Genomic DNA, 21,236 nt, shown 5'->3' with positions numbered 1-21,236 from the left:
TCTGTGTCCTGTCCAAACTACAGTGTGTCTGTAGAGGCCTCTGACGGTTAAGCAATAACTTAAATTCAAATTGGTGATGTGTCCCACACAAAAAAACTAAGCACATCTATTTTGTTAGGACCTGGTCGCTCTAAGTGGAGCTGTATCTGCCCTATGAACTACAGTACAAAGAGCTTGATGCGCCTGTTGTAATGTATCCGACTCCTTCATCTGTCACTCACTAACACTGCTTTTCGTTTCTCCCCTTAAATATTTAACTCCTGTCTTGCTTCAAGTTTCTAAATATCACAAACACCTGTTCCTACATGTACGCCCCCTTTCAGGCTCCAATCAGTTCAGTTACAAATACAACTCAGCCTGTCCCAAGTTACTATGGTAAACAGGACTTTTCTACTATACTTGAGCACTCAAAGTGTTTTATATGTCATGTCTCATTCATACATCACATATTTCTACAATGCATTCTGTTTAACATTCACGCTGAACGCATTGGAAAGCAAAGTGGGGTTTAGCATCTTGCCCACTAAGAATTATGCAGACTGGGACCAAACTTCCAACTTCCAGCTAGCAGATGATCTGCTCAACCCCCTAGCCACCTGTCAAGTGCTCTATGAGGGTAGAAACGTTTTTGCACAGCAAATGAAGTCAGCTGCCATGAATCAGATGTGCTAAAAGGCTGTACTGTTTTCTTAAGCGTCATACTGTCCGCTCAACAAGCCCTGAGCTGGAAAACATCTAGACCACAGGTGGGCAACTCCTGGCCTCGAGGGCCAGTGTCCTACAGGTTTTAGATTTGTCCTCGATCCAACACAGCTGACTAAATTACCTCCTCAAAACGTCTTAAACCTCTCCAGGGGGCCTGGTTATGAACTAATCATGTTATTCGGGTATGTTGACACAGGTTGTCAATAAGCAGATTCTGTGGTTTCAGGTCACGATGGAGCACTCGGCGACAGTGACAGAAGTAGATGCCCTCCAAAATCTGGTAAAGGTAGCGAGTCCATGTACTGGCCAGAGGGGATGGAGTCCAAGTATTTCTTCAGGTCCATGGACAGGAACTCGAAGATGAGGTAGAGACGAGATTCTTGCATTAGGACGTCTAGGAGTCGTACAACATTGGGATGTTTCAGCTCCTGGAGCAGAGAAACCTCTCTGACAGCTGTGCTGGGAACGCCCTCCTCCTCACTCTACAGTCGGATCTTCTTCATAGCCACAATTTGCCCCATTGCCTTTTGCTTAACTTTATACACAACCCCATATGTACCTTCTCCGATTTTCTCCATTTTCAAGTAGTCTTCCATTATTGTCTTTGCACCTGTGACCTTTAACTGAAACTAAAGCTTCAGGAATACTTTCATATCACTTCACACTTTTTGCTCACTGGCTTCCCTTCAGGTTCCAGGTTTTACAGATTTTATTGCTGAGAATCAGAAAGTTTCTTGGTCCTCTGAGCCCTCTGCTCATACACATTGCTGGTCCCTCACTTTTAATATGTGGCCAGCATTAGGAGTGAGACCCGTGCACCTGTCCACACTCTTGAATATACCATCCATATAATAGTAAATTGAATGCATGCACACACATGCACACACATGCTTTCTTCATGCTTCACAGCATATCATAGACCAATATGTGAGTCAGATTGTGTTCTTGCAGACTCAGTCTTGATGTTTGTTTGCACATTCATTGAAACCATCATATTTGTGCTGCCAAACTCTCTTTTTTTGCTATTTTAAAAACTCTTGGATGTTAATTTTACAACTTTTTTTAGTCAAATACCAGATCATTAAGAGAAGATTGCTGCCACCTGCATAATTTCTGTTTGGTGGTATGGCTGCTCTGGGACTTCCTCTACCTTTCAGTGGAAAAGCAGTGGAAAGGAGAGCAGCACCAAGACGTGATAGGTGACAATCATAGAGCCCAGTTCCTTGTATGTGCATTTGGGACTAAATATGTCTTCTGTGCATCTACCTTTTCTCCTTCCTCCAAGGTGTTTTACATAAAGACAGCCAAACAGACACAAACGATAGAAAATAACTTTTATTCATCATCAATATTTGAACCATTATTGTACACGGGAACATCAGCAATAGCCTGAAGACTTTATTGCTTTGAAATGAATCCACATACTTTTAATCATCAGCATACTTTGACATACACGGACTGCCTTCACTCCAATCACAGGCACAAGAAGCAGACACAAAACTGACACTCAAATCCAACCTCTCATAAATATCGCCTTCACTGCCGTGGGCGTGCTGCAGCTGAACGTGTGTGTACAGAAGAAAATAATATTGTGTGACGTAACCCGATTAAGGCTTCTAAAGCAGCAATTACTCCACAGATTATAAACAGATAAATAACAGAGATTTTTGATTTATGCATGTCTCAAATGTGCAAACTACTGTAACGTGTGCCATCCTTAAAACACAGGAGACACCGATCACTTCATGGTCCCACAGGCACTTCAGATTTTGTGCGACTGTGACATGAAAAAGGCAACAAGATCACAGCGACAGTGAAACTGGCCCGCCTGGAGGGAAAAGTAGTGCTTGAAACATGTAGGTGAGAGTAACAGGGGCTGAATATTTAAACTATTTGACACAGTCAAAGCTTTAACCAATCCATGAGATTGTCTAAACAGGTTGTTTGGAAATTTTGTCGACCAGGCTGACACAATCGCGAGTGACATATTAAAAACGAGGAATGTCCTGCTGTGAAAATATTTAAAATTAGGCTGAAAATCCTTCAAGTTAGAGGAGATCTAACGTGACTGAAGTGCAGCTTATTTTTCTGACCACAAAACTATTTACACGAGACATTTGGCACAAAGAAACCACCGTTAACCGACCACAGGAGAAATGAGACCTCAGAACAAACTACATTAGTGCCCTACACATGTACGGGTGTGTGTATATATATATATATATATATATATATGTGTGTGTGTGTGGAGACATTTTAAAGTACACTTAATAAGCCACAGTGTCATTTTCCGTTTTAAAAAAAGTGTTTGCACGATGAGAAATGTGATACGATGTCATTAGTTTAGAGAGAAATTGCATTTTTTGAACAGTTTTCTTTTTTCTTATGGAACGTCATAACAGTCCCACAAGATCTCCCCCTGCTGGTGATCTTCACTCACCACAGGTGAAATATAAACATTTAAAATGCTGCATTTTCTGCACAAAAACAACAAATAGTTAAAGTAGGCTAAAAATCACTCACAGATCATTTAAGAAGCAAACTAAAGCAACACTGATTACATAAAATACAGTCATTGTTCAGATTTTGTTATGTTAAAAGTGCTACAAGCTTTCGTGTAAAGTGATCAGCTGTCTAAAATAAGACAAAATAAAGAAAAAAAATCTTAATACCTTTATATTTCCTTCGTAAGGCGCTTGGTGATCTTAAAATGTGAAGAAAAGAATGTGAATAGCAATAACTCATAAAGCATAAAGGAATGTATCCCGTATATCTTCCACATATTCAATGTGAATCAGAGCAACTTTCAGGGCTAAAAATCAATCGTACACGTCTATCTACTGTTAACATGTTTAACTCGAGCTCGAGATAAAGTCATTTGATTCGGTATCTCTTGTCCCCTGAAATGTTTAAAATAAAAACAAATAAACTAAGCGAAGAGTTTCCAGCTGCTTTTCCATTATTTGAGACACAAACTGTTATTAAAGCAGCAGAAAAGCTTCTTAAATAGTGAAAAGTTAAAAGCCAAAGCAACCTTTGACATACTGCATTTCAATGTCTTGATGATGATGATGAAGAGGGACATCGCTTGAAGGACGCCGTCCCAGAACTCTAACTGGTGATAACTGACAGATTTTCGGTGCGATTTGACGATGCGAGGGCTCGCTGTGGATCACACCGGCATTTGCATCTCCGAGTACTCGTCGTGACACTCGCGCTCGTCAAACTTTGGCTCCGCGTCGTCAGCATCCAGCTAAAAGAAGGACAAGAAGTCACATTCAGTAACCTGAACTAACTCCGAAACAGTTGTGACTCATTTAAACGACTATTTTATCGCAAATTTGTTTTTTTTTTTTAAAAAATTAGTGAAATTTTGATCTGATGTTTTGTGCTACCCATCTCTGTGGATCAACATCAGAGCCATAAATGTTATCGATATTATCAATCAGTTCTAATCATAACATTTAAATTACGTTTCCTTTTTTACCTCTACAGTGTGTGTCAGCGTAAAGCAGGGCACTGCGCCCCCCTGTGGTTAACTTACGCATGCCATCTCTTTGACAGTGAAGACCCGTCGCAGCACAAACATCTTGACGGGGACGGTGAGGATGAGGACAAAGGGGAAAGCCAGAGACGCCGCCGTCGACATAATGGCCCACAGCACCGCCAAACACACCAGCTGGATGCAGGTGAAGAGATGCATGCGCAGCGTGCGGACCTGAAGGATAGAGAGGTCGCTCACATATCTGACAAGGACAACAGTTTCTGCAGGGAGCGCTCAAAAAAAATTCCCAAATGTAGATACCTATAACCTTTGCAAACTATTTTAGGGGTTTAAATAAACGTTTAGAGGTTGTGTGGGTTAACACAGATAAAGTCTCCCCTAGCTGGAAACCGCTCTGAGGGAACTCCGGCGTTTTTAAGTGTGCAAAACATCTTTTTTGTGACAGACCTCAAAAATCCTGAAACTTCTTTTTCTGTTTGTTTCTGCTACAGCAGAGCATCTCCATCCTCACGTCCTTTACTTTGGCTGTAAATGTGTGTTTTCATGTTCCTCTCACCTTGCGTACATAGGTGTGGTCAGGGTGATACTTTGGTGGCATGAGCAAAAGCATCATCCGCTCCGTTAGCTGGATACCGTTGAGCGACATCACTCCCATGTAGAGGAAGATCCCGAAGAGCACGGCGAGGGGGATCTGACACAGCAGGTCGCTGATCACGATCGACAGGCCTAACGGAGGAGAGCGTTAAAGGGTGAAAGTTCACACAGGACACAGCCACGGGAGGAAAGAAAAGATGATAAGTCTGGAACTCACCAACTAAGATTGCAACCAGAAGCCCGGTGACCCGCTGCTCCTTCACCTCCTGGATGCGAGGTTTGTCTCCGGGAGCGACGGCCTTACTCATGACGGTGAGGGCGTTGACGTGGGTCACCGAGCGAACGGTCGCAGCGGCCATCCACGGCAGGCCGAACAGAGCTGAGGTGCCGCCCAGCACCACGATCAGAAGCAGGTCCAGATGGAAACCAGAACCTTTGACAAGCATGCGCTCCTTTTTACTAACTATCAGCCTGCAGGAAGCCGGGACAGAGCCAAACGTAAGAAACACATTTCAGATTCATCACATATGATGAGGTACGGCATTTTTTTTGTGTGTGTGCTTGTTTATCTGCATTTTGATGCGTTACAGAAGCTAAAACACTAAACACATCATTTAGAAAACAGCTTAAACATCTGATGGGTTGAAACTGGGAAATAGCTGGAAAATTCAATCTTTGCTACGACCACCTTTATTCTTCACTCTGGGTAAACTTACTACTTTTGTCCTCAACTTTTTTAAGGACACACTGCACACCATGTCAATTTGACTAATAGTTTTTTGCAGACGACCCTGTTAGTTTCATAGATTCAACTAAAGGAATCAGAACTAATTGTGTGTTTTTGTGACAGGCTGCTAGTAACAAAATCCCTAAAGATGTCATTTCAAACTGGCTCTTTGCTAAATTGTTGGTTATGTGTAGACACAACAGAAGTTCATCCCTTGAGTAAGGAGTTTATTTTATGCTTGAATGACTCATGAGGGCAGTGCTGAGCAATTTAAATAAACAAACAAAATATTCCTCTGAAAATGGTCAGGTACATGGAGTGGACTGGACATGAGTGGTAAAAGCAGCCAATGTCCAACAAAACTCGTCCAGAAATTTTGGTCAAGATGAAAAAATGATAAGAAATTCTGGCTCCTTGGAAGAAAAACAAATAAATGAACAGTGGTTAAACGTTTAAACTTGTGCACGGTACTGTGCATCACGACTAAAATACACAAAACTTCCAGAGAATCTCCTGATTCAATAAAATGTTGGTCACTAAAGAACTCGGCTGATGTTTTGTTGCTGTAGTTTACCATTTCAGTTATGGTAAAAATGTAGAAAATAATGGAAAAAAATAAAGGAATACTGCCCCCAGCAGGCCATTGTAGAAAGTGTTAAACTGAAATAAATATATTTATACTTTAATATCCTGCATAAAAAAAGCTGAGTGACATTTTCCCCGTGTTTCATCTGTTACATTATCTGCCTTCTTTCAGTTACAGGGTGTTTCTCTGTTTTTGGAAGGAGGTTATTAAATGTGCAGTCTACTCTGTACAACTGTGTTTAATTAAAAAATGATCTGGCTGTTTAGAAATATCAGTTAGGAAATAAATAATGACCAGGTGCATTTATTTCTTTCTTAGTAAAAAGTTACAAATAGTTCTCTACTAAACTTGTTTGACCCCACATTTGGATACGAATCTGATAGTTTTGTACTTTTAAAAACGTAACAGATTTTATTTATTTGATTACTGAATGACGTTCATACAAAACTATTGAAAAACTGTCAGTGCCTTCCACCTGTAAAACCATTCCTGGTTTGGGGTCTGTCCCTCTCTCTGTTGTTGCACCTCTAATGTGCGTGTTGTTAATTTCATTAACATCCAAGCAGCTGAAACCGATTAACAACCTCCTCTGCTACTACACTGACCAGATCAATATCCCAGGACTTTGCCTTGATAGTGTCCACAGGGGAAAAAATAAAAAGTGTTCCTTAAGGAGTTTTTGAGCAGCGTATAAATGTACACCAACTCTTCAAACATCTGCCTGTGTGATGCGGCTCCAGCAAAACTCACGTGGTGATCTGAGTCTCCATGAAGATAAGGATGAAAACCAGCAGAGCGGGCAAGCAGCAGGCAAACATCATCCAGATAGGGAATTCCCCATTTGATCCAAGCGGACTGATGAACCAGCCGCGCTTGTCGGAATTCGTCACTGAAAATCCACTGGGGACACTCAGTTTCTGTAAGGAAGACACGAGACAGACTCCCATCAACTTCTGAGATAAGGAGGTTCCTTATTTTTCCAATATTTTGCATGATAAACACACTGCACAGTCCACTGAGTCTCACCTGTGTATATGTGTCTTCTATGGAGTAATCCACCAGAACCATGATGAGAATGGCGATCGGTACCCCAAAGTCTCCAATAATCCTGCGTATCTAAACACCACAGACGGCGCGGTTTAAAGAAGACTGCTAAATGTGTCACATCAAACAAGATCAAATATTTGCTGCAGATCTTAATTACAGATTTCAGCTCCTCACCCTTCCAGGGAAGAAAGCGCTGTTCTTGAATTTGCGCAAGTAGAAAGCGATAAAAAACGTCCCCGCCATGAGAACCAAAGAGAGCAGCGCCGTGTTCGGTTCCCCGCTGACCTTCACAGTCGACGGCTGGCTGCTGTTTTTCATCATTAGGGTGATGTTTTCCGCCAAGTCGTCTGCATCGGTGCCGTTGAGGGAACAGCTTTTCAGCGGGTGCTCCTTGAAAATCTGCACACAGAGTTTCATATTATAAAAAGGTGCTCACGCAAACACGCTGTGATTACTTTTCTTAGACGGATTAACAGGTATCGCAACCACTCTTTCTTTGAAATGAGATTAGCTCGTAGCAAAATGCCTTTTAAGTCCATGCCATAAAACTCTAAAAATAGCAGATCTTCCAAAAATCATAAGTCTGGACCATAATTAAAACTCTAAATCCATTTAGGATTCAGGCTCCATCAATCAGAAAAGATTTCAGGTGTGCTTGTTAGAAAAACACTCTCATTTCGACCCCGACTTCTGAACCCTGTCCAGAGATTAGTCTGCTCTGCTTAGCGTCAGCGGCGCAAACACAGAGCGTGCCAACAAAAACTTTTTCTAATCAGGAGCTTTTCACGTCTCATGTGTACCCTGACAAGCTTGATGAAGGTCTCGCAGATGAAGATGAGGGAGATGAGGAAGGAGAAGATTTCCTGGGTGAAGCGGGAGACGAAGCGCACCAGGAAGCTGCCTTCGAAGGCCACCATGGTGACCACGATGATGATGAGCCAAAAGCCGATCCAGACGCGGCCCGTCAGGTACTCTATGTCGTTTGATGTGCAGAACTGTGAGCACAGAGACATTAAGCACATTTTTTTTTGCCTATTTAGTAAGTCACCAGCATTTTTAACATTTTTGAAATTAACTTCATATGTTGTTTATGCAACTTACACTGTAAAAGGCTTCTTCAAAGACCAGCAGAGGTCCAGAGAAGCCCACAACCAGCAGTGGCTGAGCCCCGAGCAGACAGAAGACCACCCCCTGCACTGATGTTGACACAATCAGCTCAGAGACACCGATCAGGCCGTTTGTCTTCTCACCTGGAGGCAGACCCGGGGTTAAAAGGTTAATCAAGAGGCCACTATTACCAAAACACGGAGAGGATTTGCGATATGAGGCGTGAATACGCTCTCAATTCCCTCACACAGACTCACCCAGCAGACCTCCAAACGTTATGGCCGGAGAGAGGGCAGCGAAGTAGATGAAGATAACTGCGGCCATGCACTGGCTGTTCAGGGCATCCTTGAAGTCGCTGACATACTTTGGGTAACGCCGCTGCACGTCTCGTATCAGCCCACCAAAAGGCCGTCCAGTACGCTCTAAGGGGTCATCTGACTTTTTCGAAGGTTTGAGGAGTGCCTCTGAGTGACAACAGAGCTTTACGTTAAAACCCATGAGAAGGCACCTAAAATCAAATCGAGTGAAATTCCTAATTGAAACGGAAACACTTACCTTTTTCTTCAAGGCTTTTAGGCTCTTTGGCCATTAGTTTGACCTCGAGTTCCTCCCTCTTCCGCAGCATCTCCCTCTGAAAGCGGGCGACAGACCGCAGCAGTTCATCACCTCCCACCTCTGAAGGTGGCAGCACGATGCTACAGTCCAAGAAGCTGTTGATGGCGTTCAGCAGGTCCTGCCTGTCATCTGCCAGGTAGGCCGCCTCGTGGAATTGCTGAAAGATGATGGCAGAAATAAACCAATTTACCCAACATCATTGGTGCTAACAGAAACCTACAGGTGTTATTTTATTTCATATAAATGTAAAATTCTTCTATGTCCTCCTTCACATTTTTCAAAGTTGACCAGTGGTCCGGATTAGAGCCTTTGCTGGGCCAATCCTGGCTGCAGGGGCTTATTTTTGACACCCCTTGTCTAAATCAGCACCACCACTCACCTTATCAGACATGAGGGTGGAGATGGAGCGTCCTATCTGGTGGTAGTCCATGCTTGTAGTGGCGGGTCCCAGCAAAACAAAGAGAAATCTGACCGGCACTGGCACTTCCAGGACGGACTCCAGCTCCACCGCTTCCTGCAGCCGCACAAACGCCATGGTGGGCTGCTCCAGGAAGTCCACGCTGCCTGGGAAACCACAGGACATGATGGTCAGTGTGCAGAAAGCGCTACATGCAACCAAAGGCAAAGTTTTGTAAGTAGTAACCGGTTTTTAGACTAACTGTAGTTATAAAAAAAAAACAAAAAAAAAAAACAACTAGTGGTACAGCATTACCTGGCCTGTGATTTTAGTCTGTTGCTAGGTGGTTGCTGGGGAACATGATGATTTCATATATAATTCAAGTTTTTCTGGGTATAAATTAGATGTTACAATCATGACATTAAATTTATACCATGCTTTTATAAAAGTGTTGTAGGTGCATAAAAACCTATAAATGGGTAATCTTAGCCTGTTGATTGATGGTTGCTAGGCAATGTGATGCCATATTATGTGATATAGATGAGAACCTTCAGGGGCCTAAGATGTACCTGTGTGCCACAACTGCTGATGCTGTAAGAGAAGTTCATGGACAGATGAGTAACTTACCCACGAGGACCACTGTAGCCTCGGCATTTTCAGGAATCTTCTCCAGCAGCTTCAGTTCATGTTTGGACTTGGACCGATGCATGCCAGGTCCGATGCTTGGCTCTCTCTGCTGGAAACAACACAGGAAGTGTAAATAAGGACTGTAAAGATCCCTGTGATATTCTGCAAACTCTGCAGACTCGGACTTACCTGCACTTCATTCTTCTCCATGTCGATGTGCGTGTCTGTGTCCCCCGTAACGCGAACTGTGCCCATGAGGGGGTCGGTCACTGACGGCTCGGTCTGGTTGGTGTGGTTGACACTGTGGTGATGCGCTATCAGACTGCCGAGGCTGGCTGCGGAGATGTTCCTGGGGAAATGGCTACTGTGCTCCTTCTCATCGCTCGGGTGACTAGGGGAGGCAGAGGTGGGGAGAGAGAGGTTGAACAGGAGGAGGAGAGGTAGTGACCAAGCATGAAGCCATCTAATAGCAGGAAGTGTGTAGCGGTGAGGAAAAGAAAACACAGTTTAACCAGCTTCCATTTGTTTGTGCACATACATATATCCGGTCTCCATTTTCCACACCTTGCAATTTATCATTTAACTACCTTGAGACATCATCGCCATTGCAGTGCACAGCATGTGCCACATTTTTTCAGATCATTAACAAGAACAGGTTCACCTCAAATGGCACTGAATGCCTCTGTAAGATGAAATCTCTGCTAGCTTATTTGTAGCACTGAGGCGCTGCCAATCACCTGTGTTTGAGCAGCAGGGCTCTGAGGACGTTGGCCCGGTCCTCAGCTTTGATCTGGTCAGAAATAATCATCTGTTCCACCACCTGGTGGGCGATGCCAGGCAGGGTCTTCTGGTCCAGGTCCAGCAGCACCGCACCTGCAAATACACAAGCAAGCTGAGTTCAGTCGTCTATGAACCAGACGGGAGACTTTCAGGCATACAGCTTACACAAACACACTCAGTCTCTCTCTTTACCGTGGGAGATGGTCCTTCTGAGTTCCAGCAAACTGCGGAAAGACAGCGAAGCGACGTGAGGCTTCCCCCAGCGGTCCGTCTCCTCTTCAACATCTTCCTCAAACTTGATCCAACGGGCCGTCTCCTTCCACTGCAGCTCCTGGTTCTTGTCCATTGTCAGCTCGTTCAGCTCCACAAAGACCTGAGGTGATTTACATGCATACGGTCCACATGTCATCACTTGCACATCCGTGCCAAACACACAGAAACAGTGAGTAAAGCACTCTGACTGGTCAGTTTGTCCAACTTTTCTCATTTCTGTTTTGTGCCTCATCTCATCTGCCCTTGATCCTGCAATCAATCTCAAATGCCACGCTCGAGGATGTCTCCACACCTGAAGGAGAAAGGAGCTATGGTGGTGGATGAAGAAACCTATCATTCACTTTAGCATATTAAAAGAGGCACAGGATAAAGCTAGAATACACAAATAACAGCAGGAGGACCTAACAAATGTTGGCGCTAACATTTCTGATTCCTCCTGCCTTGACTCATACGTTCACATATCTGCTCAAAACTTAAGAAATGAGGAGGGGAAAATTTAGTGATTCATGTCATGCTTTCCAGAAGTGAGCTATCTAAAAAAAAAACATACTCAGCACACAAAGATAAGTGTTGTTAATCCTTAATCTAAGTTTTAAGAGTAGAATCTGTACAGCCTTAACTTTCTTCCCCTTGAGCATCCAAAAGCAGTTTTTATAACTGTACAAATTTGTAGTTTCCAACAAAATGTGATGCAGCTGGATGCGCTTTTTACAACTACATTTGTCAAAAAGCTTCTTTCGATGCCAAAATATAGCTTAAAAGCAGCAACTACAATGTTAATAACCACTTCAAGCATGCTTAAAATGTGTTTACAACTATTACAAACTAAACAATTTACACATCCAGCTGCACTTGAAAAACAAGCAACTACAAAGACTGCTGTGCATCAGCAGCAGCAGTCTCCCAGCTGCCAGGATCAGGATCTGTTAGGGAGAGATTAATTACGCCATGCTGGGTCAGTCGAAGTCCTCCGAGTAATGATGTCCCAAAAAACAAACAAACAAAAAAAAAAAAACAAGCTGCAAAATATTCCCTTATTCCCTGCTGCATGCCTGTGAAGTCACGCTCACACAGGATCAAACCTGACTCTTGCCGGCCATCCAGCCTCACCTTCTGACGAGCCATCTGTCCGCATCTGTGGACGCCTTCTGTCCACGAGGCAGAGCGGTACAGAACCACCGGCTGCAAACGGTGCAGGAAACGACTCAAACGCTGACCCGACCGACAGTGCCGCAAAGGACGGGACCTTCACTTTCACACACATCCCCACACAAGTAGTTCTTCCTCATCACACACACCTGACAGGGACCTGTTGTTTACTGGGGCTGCTGGGGGCTCGGAGCTGCGTATGGGAATCTGTGTGTGCGTGTTAATAAAACATAGCTCCCCCTTTCTCAGGAGCTCCCAGTGTCTGGTTACCCAACCTCCCCTCTTTTTTCCTTTCCGTGTGTGAAAGGAAAGAACGAACTCATTCATTTTTAATTGTCTCCTTCTCTCCCCAGCCTATCGGCAAAAGAGTCGAGCCACTGCTAAATTTGAGAGCGAAAGAAGAGAAAACATTTCCTGGACTTTGAAGGATTTGAAATCTGAAGTAGAAAACAGAGCCAACCAATTACGACTGGGTTTAAAAGCCCTGCTATTTACTTTCTGACCACACAAACGTGTTCGTTTACTTCCACTACAAAAGTGGAAGAGTTTCACTTTTAAAAGCCGCTCGTCTTTAAACTCATCTCTTCCAAAGATCCCTGAGGTAAAGAAATAATTTGAAAAATCAAAGAAACTCTTAAACTTTCACTGAGGTGACAGCTTCCAATTCAAACTCTGACTTTCCTCAGTTTTATCTCGACATCTTTATCTCAATTGGGGTCATTCAGACTACCACACACAAGCTAATTTAAGACCTTATTCTTAATTCAGCCCAGTAGATTATAAATGTGCTATAATAAGATTTTTATGCAGTTTCTTAAAATGCAGTGCTTACTAACAACATCAATTTAAGACACCTGTGCGACGTCAGTGTGAGGTGTTGTCTCACCTCATGGGGGGTGCGATCCTGCTTGCGACTGCGAGTGGTCGGCTCCTTGTGGTCCTTGCCGATGTGCACCACTTGGTTCTTGGTGCTCTTCCGGACCAGGTGTCGGCGCATGCCAGGAACATCTTCAAAGCGATGACCTGGAGTAACGGAAATAAACATGCAGCAAACTGTAGCTCCATGCAACACAACAGCATCAGGTCTTTAGTTTGTATGGCACATTTTGTTTCTTTAGCCCAGAGATGGCACACATTGACCTTCCACCCTTTTAAATCTCAGCCCATTTAATCACAGGCCTCTTCGCTTTGTATCTAAGGGAGTAGAGTTACTCATGCTGGCAACACACCAGCCACTGAAAGGATGAGGAGAAAGAAACATGATGACAGAGACAAATGGTTCTGTCAGGTGTTGGAAGTTCAAAGATCAACAGATCCGCTGATTCACTCAAGTTGAATTCAGAAACCGAGGAGATGACAGCTTCACACTGACAAATAAACTTGAGAAAATGAACAGGCCTGCTCTTCAACAAGAAATATGCAACAGACATCCAATTACTTAGGTTTTAACACTAAAACACTATTTTTGAGACCATAAGGGAGCCTCGACTCAATCTCACATTTAAATGCATTAACTGTGGCCATGAAAACCGGATCATTGAACAGGAAAGCCTACACAAACCCCGAAAAGCTCACATCAACCTTAAATGACAGTCTGCATCTGTTGAACAAGCATCGTTTCTCTGAGCTCACTCAAACATACAACCACAACATCCAAGTTTATTATATTTTCAGGACTTCTACTACAACCTTTTGTGACATCCTGTTTATTCTAAATTGATCTGTTAATAAGTTAAAACACATTCAACACAAAAACGAGTGAAATTTTCCTTAAAAAATATCAAAGCTTACCATTATCAGAGCTTGCATATCCTATGTAAAAAACACTGAGGCTTTTCTGGTTCTTCATCAAGGCTTTAACTCATTATCTGATAACCGGGCAGGCCTCGCCAGGACAAAAGATGAAATTCTGTCCAGAACTGACTCATTGGTTCTCGCGTCACTCGTACAACCTTCAGGTTTTATTGGGAGGGCCCCTTGTCAGGTCACTACATGATGTTTGCCTGCACTTTGGGGCAGAACCTGGAAAAAAAATGAGCCCTGGCTGGCGTTAAGGAAGAGGAGGGTTTCTGCTGCAGGCATCGAGAGCATCTGGCGCTGGCGCAGCCACCTTACTGCGTGACCCCAACCCTCCTCCCTCCTCGCTGCTCAAACTTAAGTGTTGGACTTGTTTTGACAAATTGGAAAAAGTCGCCACTTCTTGACCGGCTCCTGACCCCCGCCGGAGCTGAAGCTTTCAGAATGCATCAGTGAGCAGAGGTGCTAATTTGCTCGGGTCGAACAAAAGGGGAGGGACAGTGATCTAATAATTCCTATTGTTGAGCGGCAGCCAGAGACGGACACTTTCCCAGGATGATTTAGGGTGGCGGGAGGTAGATAAAAGAGGACAGAAAGTATGTGACAGTGAACCTGTTTGCAGGCTCACCTCTTTCATAATGACCAAATATCACGCCCACACTTCCATCCTCAGCTGCCTTGTTTTGGCCCTCGGGTCTACTTAATTCTTCCTCTGGTTTCACTCCTTTAATGATTAAAGGTTGGAAACAGAGGTCCGGATTTAACAATTAGCCACCATGTTGGCTCAGGCCCGAGTCCAGGGCCCTCATCTGACAGCGGGAACAGCTAATTTAATAATGCAGGCCTGTCTGCCACAGTTTCTGATAAGCTGCTGCTCTCTGCGGAGGAGTCGGCTCCCTGACGCAAATCACCTCGGCCCTGGACACTACCCCACGCTGGGCTTGGGGCCGGGAATGTCACAGGGCAGTGGAAAGCAGTCTGCAGTCAAACAGAGAAGGGCCCCACACCTTCACCCTGATGTTTGCGAAGGAATCTAAGCAAAGTGACTAGCTATCAGTTCAGCTGTATTTAATCATTTCTCCAGCTTCTTTAACACGCAGAACATGTTTTAGTGCAAAGTACAAAGTTTGTGTTAATGCTGGTGAAGATTAACAGCAAATGATATCTACAAGAACGAGTAACGCGTGAATAATACCATATTTTTAAAATGACATTCCCAACAGTGTTTTAAACTTTTTGTAAAAGGTGTAGTTAGGAGATTTCCTGAAAACAAAAGAATAATCTACTCACATCAAGGCACTTTTACTGTAAGGCAAAGATCCTAAAATATTAGATAGAAAACCAACAATCACACAGCCCCTCTGAACGAGCACTTAGTGACTGTGGGAAGGAAAAACTCCCTTTTAACAGGAAGAAATCTTCCGCAGAACCAGGCTCGGGGAGGAGGGGCCATCTGACAGTTAGGGTGAGCAGAGACGGACGGGAGAAAGACACAATGTGGAGTGCCAGAGTTTAATAACTGCTAATGCAAATACAGTGAAAAGAAATGAGTGAAGAAGAAGCACCGTGGGAAGCCCACAGAGGCCTAGGCTTATTGCAGCGCAACTACAGGAGGGTTCAGGGTCATCTAATCCAGCCCCATCTTGAAGCTTTATCAAAAAGGAGTTTTAAGCCTGTTCTTAAAAGTAAAGAGGGTGTCTGTTTCCCAAATTCACAGTTTGAGCCTGAAAGCTCTTCCTCCCATTTTACTTTTAGTTACTCTATGATCCAACAAGTAAGCCCACAGTCTGACAGTGAAGTGCTCTAATGGGGTGATATTCTCGCTGCGGGATTTTGAATCAGCCGAAGATAACATCAGTTTTATATGAATTTAGAAGCAGGAAATGCAGGGGCTTTATCTTTATTATCCATGAAACATTTTCAAACCAGGATAAAAAACAAAAAAGGTGAAGTCCCATTGATTGACCATCACTGGGACTTTTTTTCTTTTTTGCATTCACAGTCCAGAGACGAACTGATGATTGTAAATATGTGATTATCTGTATCACAATGACCTGTATCCCCCCTCTCTACCTATGACAACCTTAGTTTTGTTGAATAAATCAATAAAAGCAATGGTTGGATTTTTTACTAATAAATAAAATACTCTAATAGATCCATCACCTCAGACATTTTGCCCACAAACTGCATATAAATACTTAGTCTTAGGCAAAGAGCAAAGCAGACACAGACAGCTGGAGACACCACAGATGAGTAGTCATACCTGTTGTGCTTTCTCTGGAATCCACCTGAAGAGTGTGTGCAGAGTTGATGTACTGTAGTCTATTGTCTCTCCTCATAAGAGTCTGGACATGCGCAAAAAGCTAGCAAGCACTCTTTTGTGCACACAAAGCCCTGCACTCTTCACCTGATGACGAAATTGAAGTCATATGGCCCACCGGAGGCTCAAGGATGCAGAAACCATAACAAACCTTTACAGCCTGAGATTTGGTGGATTATGCTGTTTAATCACTGTCGGTTTTTTTAAGAAAACATCTTTCTATGTTTAACAATAAGTCACTATGTACTGCTGAGCAGGTAAGTATACTTTGTACTATTTTTTGTCCAACCTTGCAAGCTGTAACAATCATCATTTTGTAAAGCAGACAGAAACTGCAGAGTAGGGAGATGATTATCTGTTGGGTTTATCATTACAAGGAGCTCATTTTACATACAGGCAGTCATGTGAGCCACTGGTGATCCCAGAATACAGATAAAAAGAATGCTACATATTTACCAGAATACACAAAACATAAAGAGGTAACGAGTCCTCTTTTAACAATATCAACAGCCAATAAAAAGCAGGAGAGAAACGCTTTATTGCTCACATTACATCTCACTTCAATCAACGCTCAAAGTGCGTTTCCTTCAAAAACACCCCTCAAACACAACCACAGAAGGCTAGTTGGAGGGCACCTATGTCAAATACCCCTTTACACTTTTAGTCGGTGTAGGCTTGAACTTAAGCCACGATTAGTATCTGCTTGCCAAATGATTCGCACTCACTCTTGATGCCGTCCAGGTCAGCAGAGGCCAGCGTCTGAGCTTCGCTCTCATCAGTGGGGATGCGCTGGTACTTGGCCTGCTCGGCACCCGTCATGTTGCCCGTGCGTCGACGCTCTGTCAGGTCGTAACTGCGGCTGGCGGAGGAGACGCGGGTCAGCGGCGTGTGCTCGGCTGGGACTGACTGGGCAGTGGGGCTGGAGGGCTCAGATGAAGGCAGTTTACTAAAGAAGAGCAGAAAGATTAGAAGTAAAAAAAAGGATTGTTTTTCATCTTTTATCTTTAGGATTGAACATTTCCCCCTTTAAAAACTGGGAACTGTGCACACTCAACCACACATAAAAATCCTCCCAATAGTTATTTCGTTTTAACAGGACTAACATTGTCGAAGTATTACAGCCTTCTACTGCTTCTCCTACTCTGATAAATGCATTCACGGTGCAAGTTACACATTTAGCTGCAAAAAGCAAAAAAGTGGACAGAGGACAAAGAATTTTAACAACACATCCAGCAAAAATAGACATAATTAACTTACCGTCTAGCGTAAACGCTACTTTACAACCTCGTCTTTAAGTCAACTTCCTCCACTTTAGGTAAGAATGGTTTAAAAGACAAATCTTCTGCGGTTAAGCTGATCTCTAATCGACTCAAAATAAGCAAAAGGTGTATGTGCAGCTTCTTTCAAGCTCAGATTTCTTTAAAAAGGAACAAAGTAAATGTCACAGGTGGAGTCTGGGCTGCTGAGTAGCAACAGGTGATATATGGGTCTCTGAGGACAGGATTCCTCTGGTCCATCTGATCATGCCCAGCAGGCTCACTGGATGCCTGAGACATGGTAACGTACAGTACATCACACACCCCCGCCCCCCGAACAGGCGTGAGCCTCAGTGCTCTCACCCAAACAGGATGGCTGTGAGGACATTTCATCAAAAAAGACAAAAACATGCATTAAGCAGTCATCGCGGCAGGTAAGGCATGATTACCAACCTAACAATCACGCCCTTTTTCACTTCTTTTTGAAGTCTATGAAGCACACTTGACTCACTCTGTGGAAGTTGCGTCTTCATGTTCACCTCCCACACCGGACTGCGGTACGATGTCGAGCTTTCGGACCGAGTGTGGGCTCTCTTTGACACTTTTGGATACATGGTCATCTTCGGAAACGAAGAACTGTGGAGGGAGAAGGAAGCGTGAGAGTGCTGCTTCCTGTAACACGGTCAAAAATAAATAAATCAGATAAATCGAACGTCTCTCACATCCAGACAATGGAGAAACAAAGCCTGCGGAGACTTTTGCACATAAATCAGAGTTATTTAGATGTTGCTGGATTTCAGTATGAATTCAAAGGGAGCAAAAAGTTTCATGCAATCATTTGATTATTACTTGTTGATTTTATGCGAACTCATTCAAGTGGGTTGAGGCAAATAGCCGCCCACTCCGAGTCCGGTTCTGTTTGACATTCCCTTCTATTAAAAGGGGGATTTTTCCTGCCCAGTGTTGATTAGTGTTTGTTTAAGAGTATAGAGTTTCTTCTCAAATTCCACCAAACCTCAGGAACCCATCAACATTTATTCTGGTCTAGCTTTGGTCAGCAAATCAAAAAAAAAAAAAAAAAAAAGTCTCTTTATGCTTAAAGTAGAAAATCAAAGGTGAAAAGTTGTCAGACAATTGCAAAACCCAGAATTCAACATAATTCAAGCTTTTAATTACTCCTGAAATTAGACACAGTAGGTTTCAATTTGGTTTAAAAGAGAAAAGTTACATCACATTGTTCCATTTTCTCGAAGCAAATTTGTATTTAAAACCCATTTTCAACCAATTTTTGTATCAAATAACGCTTCTCGTGGGGTTTTATCTTATTCGCTCCCAAACACTGTTAAAAAGACTCAAATGAATCTAATAATAAAATGATTACCTCCACATCTTTGGTTCTCTCTGACTCAGATCGCTCTGACAGAACAGAATTTAGCTCTGTCCCCTCTTCTTCCTCTTCCTCCTCATCTTCACCTTCCTCTATGGGGACACTGCAGAGAGGATGGCTGCTTTTGTGATCTTTATCCTTCTTCCTTTTCTTGCTGCCCTTCCTCCTGCGTACGTCAGAGGGCAGTTTGGACAGAGGCCGGTGGATGTGGTGAGAGGAGTGTCGGTGGTCTGAAACACAGATAAATACATCAATTTCAGAGCTGTTCGCACACAACTGAAAGCATCTCCATGCTTTATGAAGCTTCTGTGCACGCTCACATTCAATGTCTTCGTCATGGTAAATGTGGTGCTCCTTATCAGGCACGGCAGCAGCAGGCGTGAGGATCTGCTGGAAGCGCTGGACACCCAAGGCTTTATTCAGGTCCCCATCATCCTCCTCTTCTGGGCGCGGAGACCCGTGTAGTGATGAAGCAGCAGGAGCTTCTGGCTGCAACAAAAGATGAAAATAAACAAGACAGCAGTGAAATAAGAATGAGGAAATGCTTCAGATTGGCAACCTGTCCAGGGTGTACCCCGCCTCTCGCCCTATGTTAGAAGAGATATGCATATGTCTAAGAGTGCATGCTGAAAACCCAGCTCAGAATGAACAAGTGTGCGCCTCACTTAAAACCACCACTAGAGGGCGTTCTGTCCTAGCTGTGAACACATCAGTTAGGTCATCTCTTCTTCAACATGAGCTTTAAAGTCAGAAACCATAGCCATGAGCTTTGATCAGTTCCAACAGGGATCACATGGGTGATAAGAGATCTGTTTTCCTGCAGCACGACGCAGTAACCCGCTGAGCCCTGCTCCGTCTCTCCCGGTGAGATATTGAGAAAAGGATGGACTGCAGCGATATGACAAGAGTACCTGCTCAGACACCATTCAGCAGGTGGCAAAACTCGGGGATCGCAAGTCATTTGACACCCTGTTAAATGTTCCCAACATGGTGGTCCTACACTAGGCTTTCCTGTGCTGCAGGGAGCAACAGCAAACGTGATGATAGTTTTGTGTCTAGGCTCAAAGTTTTGGCACAGATGGTACTGTACTCTTATTGTTATCAAATGCTTTTCTGATGGGTTTAAACTACAAAACTTCAGTTTAACTACTAGTAATTCAATTAAAACGACAATAAAAATGTCGCTACTTACAAGCACGCTGTAAAATATTTTTATCGTTTTTTTATAGCTCACATCACATTTTCTACACCTTCTACAGCACCTGTGTGATGTACAAAGGTCCCCTAGACACACGAAGATTATGAAGTCCATCGAGATGAGAAAATGTAAGCGGGAAACTTTCTGGTTAATAATAATTAAAGGTCAACAGATGATCAGACATGCAGGCATGTGCAGGAAGAGTGTGGAAAACTGACTCCCATAGCCTGTAACACCATGCTTCTTTTTGCATGCCACACAAAGGTGACAGCAGCTGTAAGCCCTCTGCTGAACGGAGGACGGGCTGAAAATAAAAGGCTTTCAAGCAAACGTTCAACATTGACCCAAGGTTCAATTTCACAGATCCCTCTCCACCCCCCCCTTTTTTTTTTACAAGTGCCTAAAAACAGGAGTGAGCAGACTCACTGCACCTCAGTGACCTCCAGAGTCAAGAATTCAGCTTTAAGGACCAATAACCAAGCAGATCTGTGCTATTTTGCTATGAACTGAAGCATCAGCCTGCATCCACATCACCATCAACCGTTCAGCACTTAATTACTGATCCAAAACCCTGCAGCGCATTATCCAGACGAGTGAAGCCCTCAGAGTGTAGCTAAATGATCTCGTTGTTTGTTTTTACAGGGCCCTCATTCATATCATGGTTTCACGGTGAATCGCTCGAGGTGGAAGCAACGTGTGAAGGATTCTCGAAGGGGTGCAAGAATTTTCCACAACCGACGGCACGTATGAGAACAAGCTGAGGGAAGCATAGTAGGAAAAGAGTAAATTGAATAAGATCAACACTTCTTCTGCAGTTTCAGTGACTTACCTCGCTCATGACGTGAGCTTTATCAAAAGCACGGCTTTTGGTGACAACAAGCGTCAGCGCCCTCCACCATGACAAAACTGGATCTCTCACTTCACTCAGCGCCTCTATTAAAGAACTGCAGGCAGGAGATATCCCTCTCCCCCTGCTTATCAAAGCCTCGTGATGCCATAATCAGAGCCCTATCGCCCAGCCTGCCACCTTCACCAGGTTGCGTATTGTGCCGAGGCCGAACAAACAAGACTCGCATTCTCGCTTTGAGGACAAGTGTGGCCTGAAAGGACAAGCCGTGTTTAAACAGTCAAGAACAAAACCCGACGCTGACATTCATCCCCACGTT

The 21,236-nt window shown here is 43.6% G+C and overlaps 1 protein-coding gene and 1 pseudogene across 10 annotated transcripts in view; both read right to left on the bottom strand.

Moving 5' to 3' along the window:
• Positions 1 to 932: 932 nt before the first annotated feature.
• Positions 933 to 1,301, bottom strand: LOC102195706 (cyclin-dependent kinase 1-like; annotated as a pseudogene).
• Positions 1,302 to 2,029: 728 nt separating this feature from the next.
• The window catches only part of slc4a2b (solute carrier family 4 member 2b), a 46,024-nt gene continuing 26,817 nt past the window's right edge, over positions 2,030 to 21,236 (bottom strand). For 7 of the 10 annotated variants that reach the window (XM_013912336.1, XM_013912335.1, XM_013912337.1 and 4 more), the window contains 21 exons: positions 19,193 to 19,361; positions 18,867 to 19,102; positions 17,997 to 18,121; positions 16,955 to 17,175; positions 12,999 to 13,135; positions 10,883 to 11,063; positions 10,648 to 10,783; positions 10,100 to 10,301; positions 9,911 to 10,019; positions 9,266 to 9,450; positions 8,827 to 9,043; positions 8,529 to 8,735; positions 8,266 to 8,414; positions 7,965 to 8,159; positions 7,339 to 7,563; positions 7,144 to 7,233; positions 6,868 to 7,034; positions 5,022 to 5,275; positions 4,767 to 4,936; positions 4,250 to 4,423; positions 2,030 to 3,958 (listed from right to left, as the gene is read on the bottom strand). In XM_013912336.1, coding sequence (XP_013767790.1) covers positions 3,878 to 3,958; positions 4,250 to 4,423; positions 4,767 to 4,936; positions 5,022 to 5,275; positions 6,868 to 7,034; positions 7,144 to 7,233; positions 7,339 to 7,563; positions 7,965 to 8,159; positions 8,266 to 8,414; positions 8,529 to 8,735; positions 8,827 to 9,043; positions 9,266 to 9,450; positions 9,911 to 10,019; positions 10,100 to 10,301; positions 10,648 to 10,783; positions 10,883 to 11,063; positions 12,999 to 13,135; positions 16,955 to 17,175; positions 17,997 to 18,121; positions 18,867 to 19,102; positions 19,193 to 19,361 — 3,630 coding nt within the window. In that variant the 3' untranslated portion in view covers positions 2,030 to 3,877. Of the gene's footprint in view, positions 3,959 to 4,249; positions 4,424 to 4,766; positions 4,937 to 5,021; positions 5,276 to 6,867; positions 7,035 to 7,143; positions 7,234 to 7,338; positions 7,564 to 7,964; positions 8,160 to 8,265; positions 8,415 to 8,528; positions 8,736 to 8,826; positions 9,044 to 9,265; positions 9,451 to 9,910; positions 10,020 to 10,099; positions 10,302 to 10,647; positions 10,784 to 10,882; positions 11,064 to 12,073; positions 12,965 to 12,998; positions 13,136 to 16,954; positions 17,176 to 17,996; positions 18,122 to 18,866; positions 19,103 to 19,192; positions 19,362 to 20,899; positions 20,999 to 21,236 lie in introns of those variants that run through there. The other 3 variants (XM_013912344.1, XM_013912341.1, XM_013912345.1) reach the window with 3 other exon arrangements.

Source organism: Pundamilia nyererei, unplaced genomic scaffold (genome assembly GCF_000239375.1).
Source record: "Pundamilia nyererei isolate P.nyererei 1_Seehausen unplaced genomic scaffold, PunNye1.0 scaffold00087, whole genome shotgun sequence".
Taxonomy (NCBI): Eukaryota; Metazoa; Chordata; class Actinopteri; order Cichliformes; family Cichlidae; genus Pundamilia; species Pundamilia nyererei.
The sequence above is the reverse complement of the archived record's forward strand: the minus strand, read 5'-3'. Positions and strand labels throughout refer to the sequence as shown.